The sequence below is a fragment of the Mesoplodon densirostris genome, chromosome 3 (assembly GCF_025265405.1).
Source record: "Mesoplodon densirostris isolate mMesDen1 chromosome 3, mMesDen1 primary haplotype, whole genome shotgun sequence".
NCBI lineage: Eukaryota > Metazoa > Chordata > Mammalia > Artiodactyla > Ziphiidae > Mesoplodon > Mesoplodon densirostris.
In genome coordinates, this window is record NC_082663.1 from 5287859 (window position 1) to 5298149 (window position 10291).

General features: G+C 52.4%; 1 protein-coding gene across 1 annotated transcript; it reads right to left on the minus strand.

The window, feature by feature from the left end:
* Window positions 1-1097: 1097 nt before the first annotated feature.
* On the minus strand, window positions 1098-9564 carry MED10 (mediator complex subunit 10). The gene is made up of 4 exons (XM_060091577.1): window positions 9377-9564; window positions 8147-8230; window positions 3859-3961; window positions 1098-1725 (listed from the first exon to the last, which is right to left on the minus strand). The coding sequence occupies exons 1-4, from the start codon at window positions 9496-9498 to the stop codon at window positions 1627-1629; spliced, it is 408 nt and encodes a 135-aa protein (XP_059947560.1). The 5' UTR covers window positions 9499-9564; the 3' UTR covers window positions 1098-1626.
* Between the last annotated feature and the right edge of the window lie 727 nt (window positions 9565-10291).

Consider the following 10291-nt stretch of genomic DNA (forward strand, 5'->3'; position numbering starts at 1 on the left):
TTGCAGCGCCGGAGACTGGGGGAGGACTAACTGAGTTGCCCCGTGGGCACAGGGGTTAGGAAGGGCTTTGAGCCCAGCCCCCTACCGCCCACATGCAGCTGCTAACAGGGCGGTGAGAAGCGGCAAAGCCAACTCAGGAGAGGAACCTCTGGGTCCAGGATCTACTGGCCGGGGCAGCCCTCATCTAGAGGAAACCGCGCCCGGGACAGGAATCCTTTTCTGGTGATGTTTTGGAGAGAACGGAACTACTAACAACAAGGTAGCAACTTCCTAAGGGGCCTGGCCCCCAACTCCTAGCAAACAGAAGACTCCCTTGGGGAGCAAGGGCACACACGAGCCCCCGTCCCTGGGAAGGGGTCAGCGGAGAACGCTGAGAGCTGGGCTCTGACCCTCACTTCACTCAGCCACGCCGGCGGCCTCACCGGACACAGGCCAGTCAGCGGAGCCCGCACCATGCCCACTGTCACACACCGATGAGACTCAAGTCCCTAACTGTGGATCTTGGCTCTAAGGGGTCCAGAATCACTGGGGCCAGGAAATGAACAACACGGGTTCCCGGGCCCCAGCCCAAAGCCTCTACCCAACAGGTCTGAATTGGACCCACCTTTCCGATGAACGCGTCCGGGTCATTCCGATGCCGTGGTCTGTGGTGACCCTCGAGAAACACCGCACTGGGGCCCGCGGCTCAAAGTCAGCCCGCAGGTGCGGCGACAGCACGGCCCAAGCTCACCAGCCACGCAGCCTCCCAAGGCCCGCCCGGCCCTGCAGACTCCGAAGGCGCGGCTGTCCCCGCCATCTGGCAGCCCCCTCAGGCGGACACACGGGGCCCCGGGACGGGCTGGGGGGCGCGTGCCTGAACTGTGTCAATACGTCCGTAATGTCCTCTGTAAAAGAGGCCGCAGGAAAATCAGAATCCTGCATTTCACTTTGGCTTTCCCTGCCTAAACGCCTGCAGAACAAACTTCACCAATATCCCTCACACTTTAGGGAAGTGACAATTGTTTACGACATACAAGATACTATACTATGAAAATGTTACAGAAATAATTACATGGAACAAGTCTTATAAGTACTTAAAGACTTTATTAGACTAACTGAAATCTATGGAAACACAGTTCCATTGAACACATTCTTTATGCACTATACTTAAAAATATAAAATACAAAACGAATTTAAAGTACTTATATTAAACCAAGTTTTCCTTCTGTTTTTTTGTTTAGCTTTCTTTGACACCATAAAAGAAAGAAAGAAGGAAAAAGAACAGAAAGAGTATATTAAAAGAAAACTATTAGGTAGAATTTTTTTAAACTTTTACTTTACCTATCATATTTAATATTTCCAAGACTATTTGGCCATGGAGAATCATACACATCGCACTCAAAGTTGCGTGATCACCAGTCCCCTGAGAGCCAGAGGACCAAACAGAGCACGTCAGGGAGAGGAGGCAGCTGGCGGCACAGCCCCGCACGCCCTCCAGGCCCTGCCGTCCCCAGAGGCCACGGCGAGGACAAGGTGGCGGGAGGATGGGCCCAGGAAACAGCATGGCTGCCGCTCAGTCAAGGCTGCCTGAAGGTCACGGCCACTCGTGCAGGGCTGGGAGGACCTTCAGACAGACGGAGGAGGGAGTTAGGAAGGAGGATGGTCTTCCCCGCGGACGCTCCGGTACTTGGCCATGTCCTCAGGAAATACTTTAGAGAGTTCTTGAATCAACAGGCTTTTAAATTTCTAGGAAGAAAAATACACACGGTCAAGATGTTTTTGCTTGTGACCCATCACCCAAGGTAAAGACGACGCCCCACCACGGGCTCAAACTCAAAAGAGAGACTGGGCTTTCCCGGCGCGGTCTGCTCGCCTCCCTGGACGCCACGGCTGCCAAACCGCAGCAGGGAACTGCTTGCAGCTATGCTGCAGGCACATCAGGTACATGGAGAACTACCTGAAAGAGGAACGTTCACGCAAAGACTACTTCTTCCCTCCTGCCTCAGATGACGAGGAGCCCTCTCGCGCGGAGCCAGCCTCTCAGGTGGAAATGATTAGAGCACGTGTAACAGGAGTCTTCCCGTAATAATTAAGCAGTTATTAATTCGAACCACATCAAACCCATTGTGTGCAAACAGCTCTCGATCAAAGCTTTCAGAGCACCTAGAAACCTGTCTTCTCCAAATACCACGCTTCTTGAGCCTCCGTTTCAGCGTAACGTTTGTTTTAATCCAATCTTAAAAGCAGCTAAATATCTGCCAGCATCTCAAAACCCTTTCTTATAAGCTGTACAGAAAAGCAGCACCGCGGATATAAACAAAGAGATGGTCCTTACATAGGTCAGGAACACATCCTCAAAGGAGGCTGCATGCCAACCCTACCGAAAGCACTTAAGACAGAACTCGTGCACGTTTAATCACTCGACCCGCCAGGCACACAAACTGCTCCGTGAGACGTTCCCAATCTCATGAGAGGAAATGACACCACGAGGCAACAGAAAGGGGTGCAAACTGAACAAAGAGCACGGTCGCTAGGGTCACCGCCGAAAGGCCATCTCAAGGCTCAAAGGCAGGGAGGCAAACAGGAGGCGGGCAGCCGGGAGCACATCGCCCTGCGGCCACGGCCATGTTCTTAAGGGGAAGGGCGGGGCTGCTTCTGCCGGTCGTCCCTGAGCTGGACGACCCAGGTCGCCCGCAGACTGGCCCAAAGGACCCCAGCTGGCTCTCAACCAAAGCGCCATCGTGCCCCAGAGGTGATGCTCAGTTCAAGAGCAACTCAGTCTCAAGCTGGCCAAGCAGAAATCAGGCCGGGGGCACCACACTAACCCCCACAGCAAAGCCACCTCCAGGGCAGGCCACCTGAGATCAGCACAGATCCCTGCGGTCCAGGCAGCGTGAGATGGGCCTGTCACGGCAGTCCCGTCACCACCTCTGTGCCGGCCCGTCGCCTCGCCAGCGCACCCTCCGCGTGCCTGTCCCCGCGAACAGCAGACACCGAGCAGAGACCTGTGCCCCTGGGCAGCAGAGGGAACACAACACTCGTGCCCCTCGCATCCTGGAGCTTAGGCTGCAGCAGGGGACACAGGACAGAGACAGAAGGGCCGATCCTTATCAGCCAAGGCTGGTCCGCAAGGCCTCTCGGAGGAGGTGACACGCTGACCAGGGAGGACGAGCAGAGGAGACGGCAGGGGAATGGACAGGAAGGAGACAGGCTGGTGAATTCCAGAAACGCAAACGAGGCCAGCGCTGCCTGGGGCGGTGGGGGGGACACCGCCCACCTAAAGGAAAACCACACACACACACCCCCACACCACCACCACCCCCGCCCCCGGCTACACGAGACTCAATGTAGGTAAGAAAACACTCCATATACCATGTTCAAGATGCAGTTTTCTCGATCCCATCAAAACCAAGAAACACAAAGAGTAGGGTCTCTGTGGAGGATAGGGTATACGGTACAAAGGGGTCTGGAGTCGGAAGCTGGAGACGACCACCAGAGAAAGAGATGTCAAGGAGGATTCGGCAATCCTCTAAACCAAAGACCCACAGTTACAGAAAAAGGCCGAACAGAAGGACTCAGAAAGCACCAAAGGGCAACCTGGAGATACTAAAATCTTAAAAACAGAAACAAGCACAGTTAGCCAACAACAACAAACGCCACAAAAATTAGCCCAGACTTCCGTAAAAGGGAGGCTAGCCACGTCGCTACGTTTATTATGCTACTACATGGCTTGCTAATATTATTACCTATTATGCATTTCAGAAATCTCAACTGTGCAATGTTGTCCAGTAGCTGACGTTTTACAAAGTCTATTAGCCAAACTTGCTTTGTGAGCATCCCCGATGTTCTGACATTATCTTCTGTTTACAGGAACCTTACCTTCATCGTGTCGATCTTGCCTTTAACTTGTTCATTTTTAGCCAGAGCCCTCTCCAGGCACTCTTTGGTATAGAGTTGGGGATTTCGACCTTGATCTATGTATCTGGAAACATGAAACACCTCAATGAACATTCATGGCTGATACCTCCTCTCACAGTTTTCTTATGGGGCAAAACAAAGGCAGCGATCGGTAACCTCACGTGGCCCTGTTTAGAAGCAGCTGTGGCCAGGAACCAGGTGAATTAGGATTCCTTCGGTGAAACAAGTACAGATGACTTGCACTCACATTACTTCTAATAATATGAACGACTCATGAAATCAAGTAATGATCACTGATAAACCAAGCAAGCTTCACAGCCACACCAGTTCACATTTTTAGCACCTGTGTTTTTCGAAAGGTTCCATGGCCAACCACACCTTTTTATCCTCACAACAACCTGTAAGGTCAGGCAGCTCCTGACAAGAAAGAACTAAGCGTGGGCCAGAGCTTCAGGCCTGAGTAACACAGGGAGCCCACCGAGATGCAACCCAGCAGGCCCAACCCGTCCTCTGTAGAGGAGCCTCGGGGCTGCAGGTTCGGGGAGGGCAAAGCAGCGAGCACGAGAGCACTGGCTTTGCCTGTCCTGAGATTAGTTTACCAACTGGAGAGAGGGGGTAACGATACACTACTTTCCTAAAAATACCTACGTGACTTAAATTTAACAGAGACAGATTCTCTCCAATTATTTCTTAGCAGTATAACACTGTTCCGTGAAACCATCAACACGTGTCCCCAAAATGTCTTCACCATCCCAAAGATTTCACTAAGTGTACCACCTAGATGAATCTCCACATTTTACCTGCGGAGGCCACCTGCCTACTTCTGCACCTTGAAGACCTTCGCATCCTCCAGCTAAACTGAATGACTCGTTACAAAGAAACAAAAACCACCACCACTACACTAAGTCTGATTTATGCATTTTTATGCTTCAGTTAAAAAAAATTATCACTTCAGATTAAAGACACTGTTAGGTTGCTGTTAATGACATAAAAACTGGCTTTTGATTATGACAGATAGAGAAATACTAATAAATCAAAAGTCCTAGAAATCCCATTTTATTGTGATGTATTTGAAACGATGGAATGAAAAAAGCAACATTCTGGTCAAATCCTAAGCAAAATCCATCCATTTCTGGGGAGAAAAAAACCCCAACAGGCCCACAGGTCCTAAATAAACAACCCCTTTCGACAGTGATGTCCTTTGGATCGTCCTAAATAAACAACCCCTTTCGACAGTGATGTCCTTTGGATCGGGCTCTTCTTTGAAGACTCAAGGGTTGACTCCCACTTCTGCGAACTCGCCAACCCCAAGCACCGGGCAGAAGGGCCGAGGTTGACGTTGGTGTCTCTGCTCCAGACGCAGTCGGCGTGCTGAGAACAGGCCTGGAGACCCTTCTACGTCGGCACAGACTGACCGACAGCTCGGATCTGCTGCCTGCTGGGCGCTGAGAGGCCGGCCCATCCCAAGTCCCCACGTGGGTCTCCGCTGTCCCTGCACCCACCGGCTCTGGCTGTGCTGGCCGAGGCCTCGCTGCCCCCGCCTCTTCAGCGGTCCTCCCCATCTGTCTTCCTCTCATTTGCTCCACTTCAGAAGCCAGGACTAGTTCCTTGGCATCTGTCAATATACTCATCCCACACACTCGTAACCAGCATGGCTCTAATGAGGACACTTAAGGAAGGGAAATCAGCCATCACCTTGCCACACTTCACGAGCGGGAGTCTAGAGCTGCAACACACGCACAAGACAGACCTTCGCACCCACCTGGGAACACGTGACACCTTGGCCAGCAAGTGAGGACAGAGCTGAGACCGGGAAAACTGCAGCCTACGTGTCCTGACTTGGTGGCCAGCTGCCGAGCTGTGCTGTAACTGGGACTTTCATCTCTGACCTTTGGGGATGTAAAAAGGTAACTTTTCCTTTTACTGTTCAAGGAACTCTAGTGATTTACATTTGCAATTTTACAGCAAAAAGCCCCAGAATACTCTTGCTGTTCCAAGCCAGCTCCAGGAGGGAGGTTGCTTGGCCCAGAGAATTGGCCCTGGTCAACACAAGTCCAGGATTTGAAACTAAAAATAGAGCTGTCATATGATCCAGCAATCCCATTCCTGGGCATACACACAGACAAAACTATAATTCAAAAAGATACACGCAGGGGCTTCCCTGGTGGCGCAGTGGTTGAGAGTCCGCCTGCCGATGCAGGGGACACGGGTTCGTGCCCCGGTCTGGGAAGATCCCACATGCCGCGGAGCGGCTGGGCCCGTGAGCCATGGCCGCTGAGCCTGCGCATCCGGAGCCTGCGCTCCGCAATGGGAGAGGCCACAACAGTGAGAGGCCCGCGTACCGCAAAAAAAAAAAAAAAAAAAGATACACGCACCCCTATGTTCACAGCAACACTATTTACAACAGCCAAGACACAGAAACAACTTAAGTGTCCATCCACAAATGAATGTATAAAGAAGATGTGGTGTGTATATATATACAATGGAATACTACTCAGCCATAAAAAAGAATGAAATAATGCCATTTACAGCAACATGGATGGACCTACAGATTGTCATAAAAGTGAAGTCAGAAAGACAAATATCACAAGCTATCACTTATATGTGGAATCTAAAACACGACACAAATGAACATATCTATGAAATAGAAACAGACTCACAGACATAGAGAACAGATTTGTGGTTGCCAAGGGGAAGGGGGGTGGGAGAGGGATGGAGTGAGATTTTGGGGTTAGCAGACGCTAATACAGGATGGATCAAAAAGGTCCTACTGGGCTTCCCTGGTGGCGCAGTGGTTGAGAGTCCGCCTGCCGATGCAGGGGACACGGGTTCGTGCCCCGATCCCGGAAGATCCCACATGCCGCGGAACGGCTGGGCCCGTGAGCCATGGCCGCGGAGCCTGTGTGTCCGGAGCCTGTGCTCCGCAACGGGAGAGGCCACAGCAGTGAGAGGCCCGCGTACAGCAAAAAAAAAAAAAAAAAAAAAAAAAAAAAAAAAAGGTCCTACTGTGTAGCACAGGGAACTATATTCAATATCCTGTGAGAAACCATAATGGAAAAGAATATATATATGTATAGCTGAATCACTTTGCTGTACAGCAGAAATTAACACAACATTGTAAATCAACTATACTTCAATAAAATTTTTGTTAAAAGTCCAGAATTTTAGTCTCAGCTCTGACACTGACTAGCTAAACAGCCACTACAGTTACTGGTTCTTTCACCTGTGAAATCAGTGTGATAAAACCTGAATGGATAAAACCTAAAGAGTTTATTTCCTAGAGGCGTTCTCTAGGCCAGGACTGTGCCCAGGTGCAGGTAACTCTCTCGCAGAAAACGGTAAAAAGACTTACCAAACATACCTGGTCTAAGAACTTTTTTTTCAACAGAGCAGATACTATCATCTCCTAGAACCAGCACCGCCAGGGCAGTAGGGGGGATACCAGACCAAATTCGTACTTCTTGGGTTGTTTCTGGCTTTAATTTTTTTTAATTTATAATATAGCTGCATAAGAATGTTTCCTTCTCAAGGAAAAAAAAAGGAATTCATGTGGTTGTCCTTTTATATAAGCAAGATTTTAAGAGCCTAGGATGTTCTTCACATATTTAAAAAGCCTTTATTCACATGTAACTCTTTTTAAACAATACAATACTGAGTTCTTTTAATTAATTTATTTATTTTTGGCTGCGTTGGTCTTCGTTGCTGCGCACGGGCTTTCTCCAGTTGCGGCGAGCGGGGGCTACTCTTCGTTGCAGTGCTCGGGGTTCTCATTGCGGTGGCTTCTCTTGTTGCGAAGCATGGGCTCCAGGCATGTGGGCTCAGTAGTTGTGGCATGTGGGCTCTAGAGCGCAGGCTCAGTAGCTGTGGCGCACGGGCTCTAGAGCGCAGGCTCAGTAGTTGTGGCTCACGGGCACTAGAGTGCAGGCTCAGTAGTTGTGGCTCACGGGCTTAGGTTGCTCCGCGGCATGTGGTATCTTCCCGGACCAGGGCTCGAACCCGTGTCCCCTGCCTTGGCAGGTGGATTCTCAGCCACTGCGCCACCAGGTAAGTCCCTGAGATTTTTTTTTTTAATGGTTTAATCCCATTAGAACATAAGCTCCACGACAGTGGGGATTTTTGTCTGTTTTCTTCCCTAGCATATACGAAGCACCCAGACCATGCCTGCCACATAGCTGACACTTATATACTGGTAGTTGAGGAAATAATTACAGCAAAACTAAATAATTAGAATATCAAGAACGCTACTTACTCAAAAACTTCTAAAGGGACAGTAATATCATGAAGTTGCTGTCTGCACTTATCGATATCCTGTAAGCCAGTAACAATAAAATTCCTGAGGGAAAAAGCAAAAATGGGACGTTAGGTTAATTGGGACGACGGCACTGAGCACCACCCACACCTGGGCGACCAGGGATCCACACGCGTGTTCCTTGCACAAGCACAGGTTAGATGTGGCTCTCAGTTCTTTGGTTCGCTACAGAATTCCCAGGAAAGCTTTGGCGTTATATCATATGCTCACCTATCTCCTGATTGTCTTTTCAAACAAGGAATTGCCAATACTGGGGGGCAGGAACCAATAGGAATAAGGGCAGGAGCCTTTGAGAATCTGATGAAAAATACGAGCCTTCTCTCAAAAACATTCACCCTGAGGTGGCGGGGATTTTGTGTGCGGTGTCAGACAACGCCCGGGGTGGGCGACTCCAGTTCAAGCATCCATCCTCAAAGCCTGGGGGAAAGCAAGCCGCGGCTGCCTAGTCTACTTCAGCTCCCCGCGGGAGCCTTCCTAGATCAGCCGGCTAGTCCCGCAGCACCGGGTACGCAAGGCGGGCTTGCAAACAGGTTGGTGCTTGTGCCCTCCGTACAGCTGTGAGCCCTTCTCCGGAGCATCCGATTTGTATCTGCCTTTTGTTTACCCTAGGGCCGGGCCCCGCCGCCAGCACAAGGCTGCTGCCCCAAAAATCACTCCATAAACGTTCTGTGGCCCGTCGCACCCCACCACCGCCCACCATCATCCGATTCCTCCCTTCGGGCCTAGGCATCAAGCGGTTTCGGAGCCCTCACCTTCCCGGGGCCCATTTCACCGCACTGCCGCGTGAAGCCCGCCTCCCCTCGGGGGGCAGGGGCGGAACCCCCCGCCGAAGGGGAGGGAGTCCTACGTGCGTGGGGTAAGACTCAGATTCAGAAGCACGCCTCCCCCTGACAGCCCCAGAAACGGAGACTGATAACGTGTCCAAACGCGGCCCCAAGACAAGGTCCCAGCGCGGCAAAGCGGGAAGGAGGCGGGCCTGCAACAGGCGGCAGCGGCCAGCCCGCCTGCGCACAGCCTGGACCGGGAGGGCCCGGGAGGGCCCGGCCCCGAGCAGGGCGGGGAGAGGAGGCGGCTCTCAGACGGCTCCAGGCTCCCCATCCCGGCTCCCAGGCCGACAGACGCCACCCCGCTGACGCCGGGGACACGCCGGCGGACTCGGCCGCCACTCACAGCTTCTGGTTGAGCCCGGCCTGGCTGCTGGGCTGGAAGTCGCTGACGATGATGCCTAGCTGCCGGATGTTCTCCACGAACTTCTCCAGGTGCTCCTCCAGGTGGTCGAACTTCTCGGCCATCGCCCGGCCGTCCGCACCGCCGAGGGCTCCCTCCCGTCCCGGCGCCTCTGACTTCCGCCGGGGCCCGCCACCACTTCCGTTTCCTCTGGGGGTTGGTGGGCGGGGCCTGGATGGTGGGGCGGGGCGGAGCGGGGCGACGCGGGGCGACGCGGGGCGGGGCGGGCCACCGGGGCGTGGTGTGGACCCTGAGGCGGTGTCTGGGGCGGGGCCTGGATCGGGGGCGGGGTTTGAGCGTGGGGAGAGGAGGAGGTTAGCTCAGCCTGGCCCCAGCAGCCCTAAGCGGCCCAGGTGAGCGGGGCACGCCAGGTGTTGGTCCTCAGGACTCGCACGCGTGCTCCGAGGGCCACAAAGAGCCCGCGATGGGGACCTGTGGGATCCCGCTCTGCCTTCACTGGCCCTAGGCAAGTTCCCGAGCCTCTGAGCCCGTCCATAAAATCAGGATAATGAGACCCGACAGCTACATGAGGTTATTTAGAGGAGATAACGCCGGTAAGGCTGAAGCACAGCGGGCAGTACTTGGAAAGAGTAGCTTGACCCATGATGAAAATGACTTTTTTTCCCCGAGTATTCAAATTACAGGTACTTATGGTAAATAATTGCAACAATAAAGAAAAAAATGTAATGAAGAAAGGGGAGAAGACACCTGATATCCTGCCCCGTGACATGAGCCATCTTTAAGATCTCGGAGACCTTCCCTTCCTCTGCTTCTTTACAGGCAGGTACAACGGCTTGCGGACAAAGGGCTTGGTCAGCTTCTTACTCCACACCAGCGAGCCGCTGTGCAGGGTCCAGC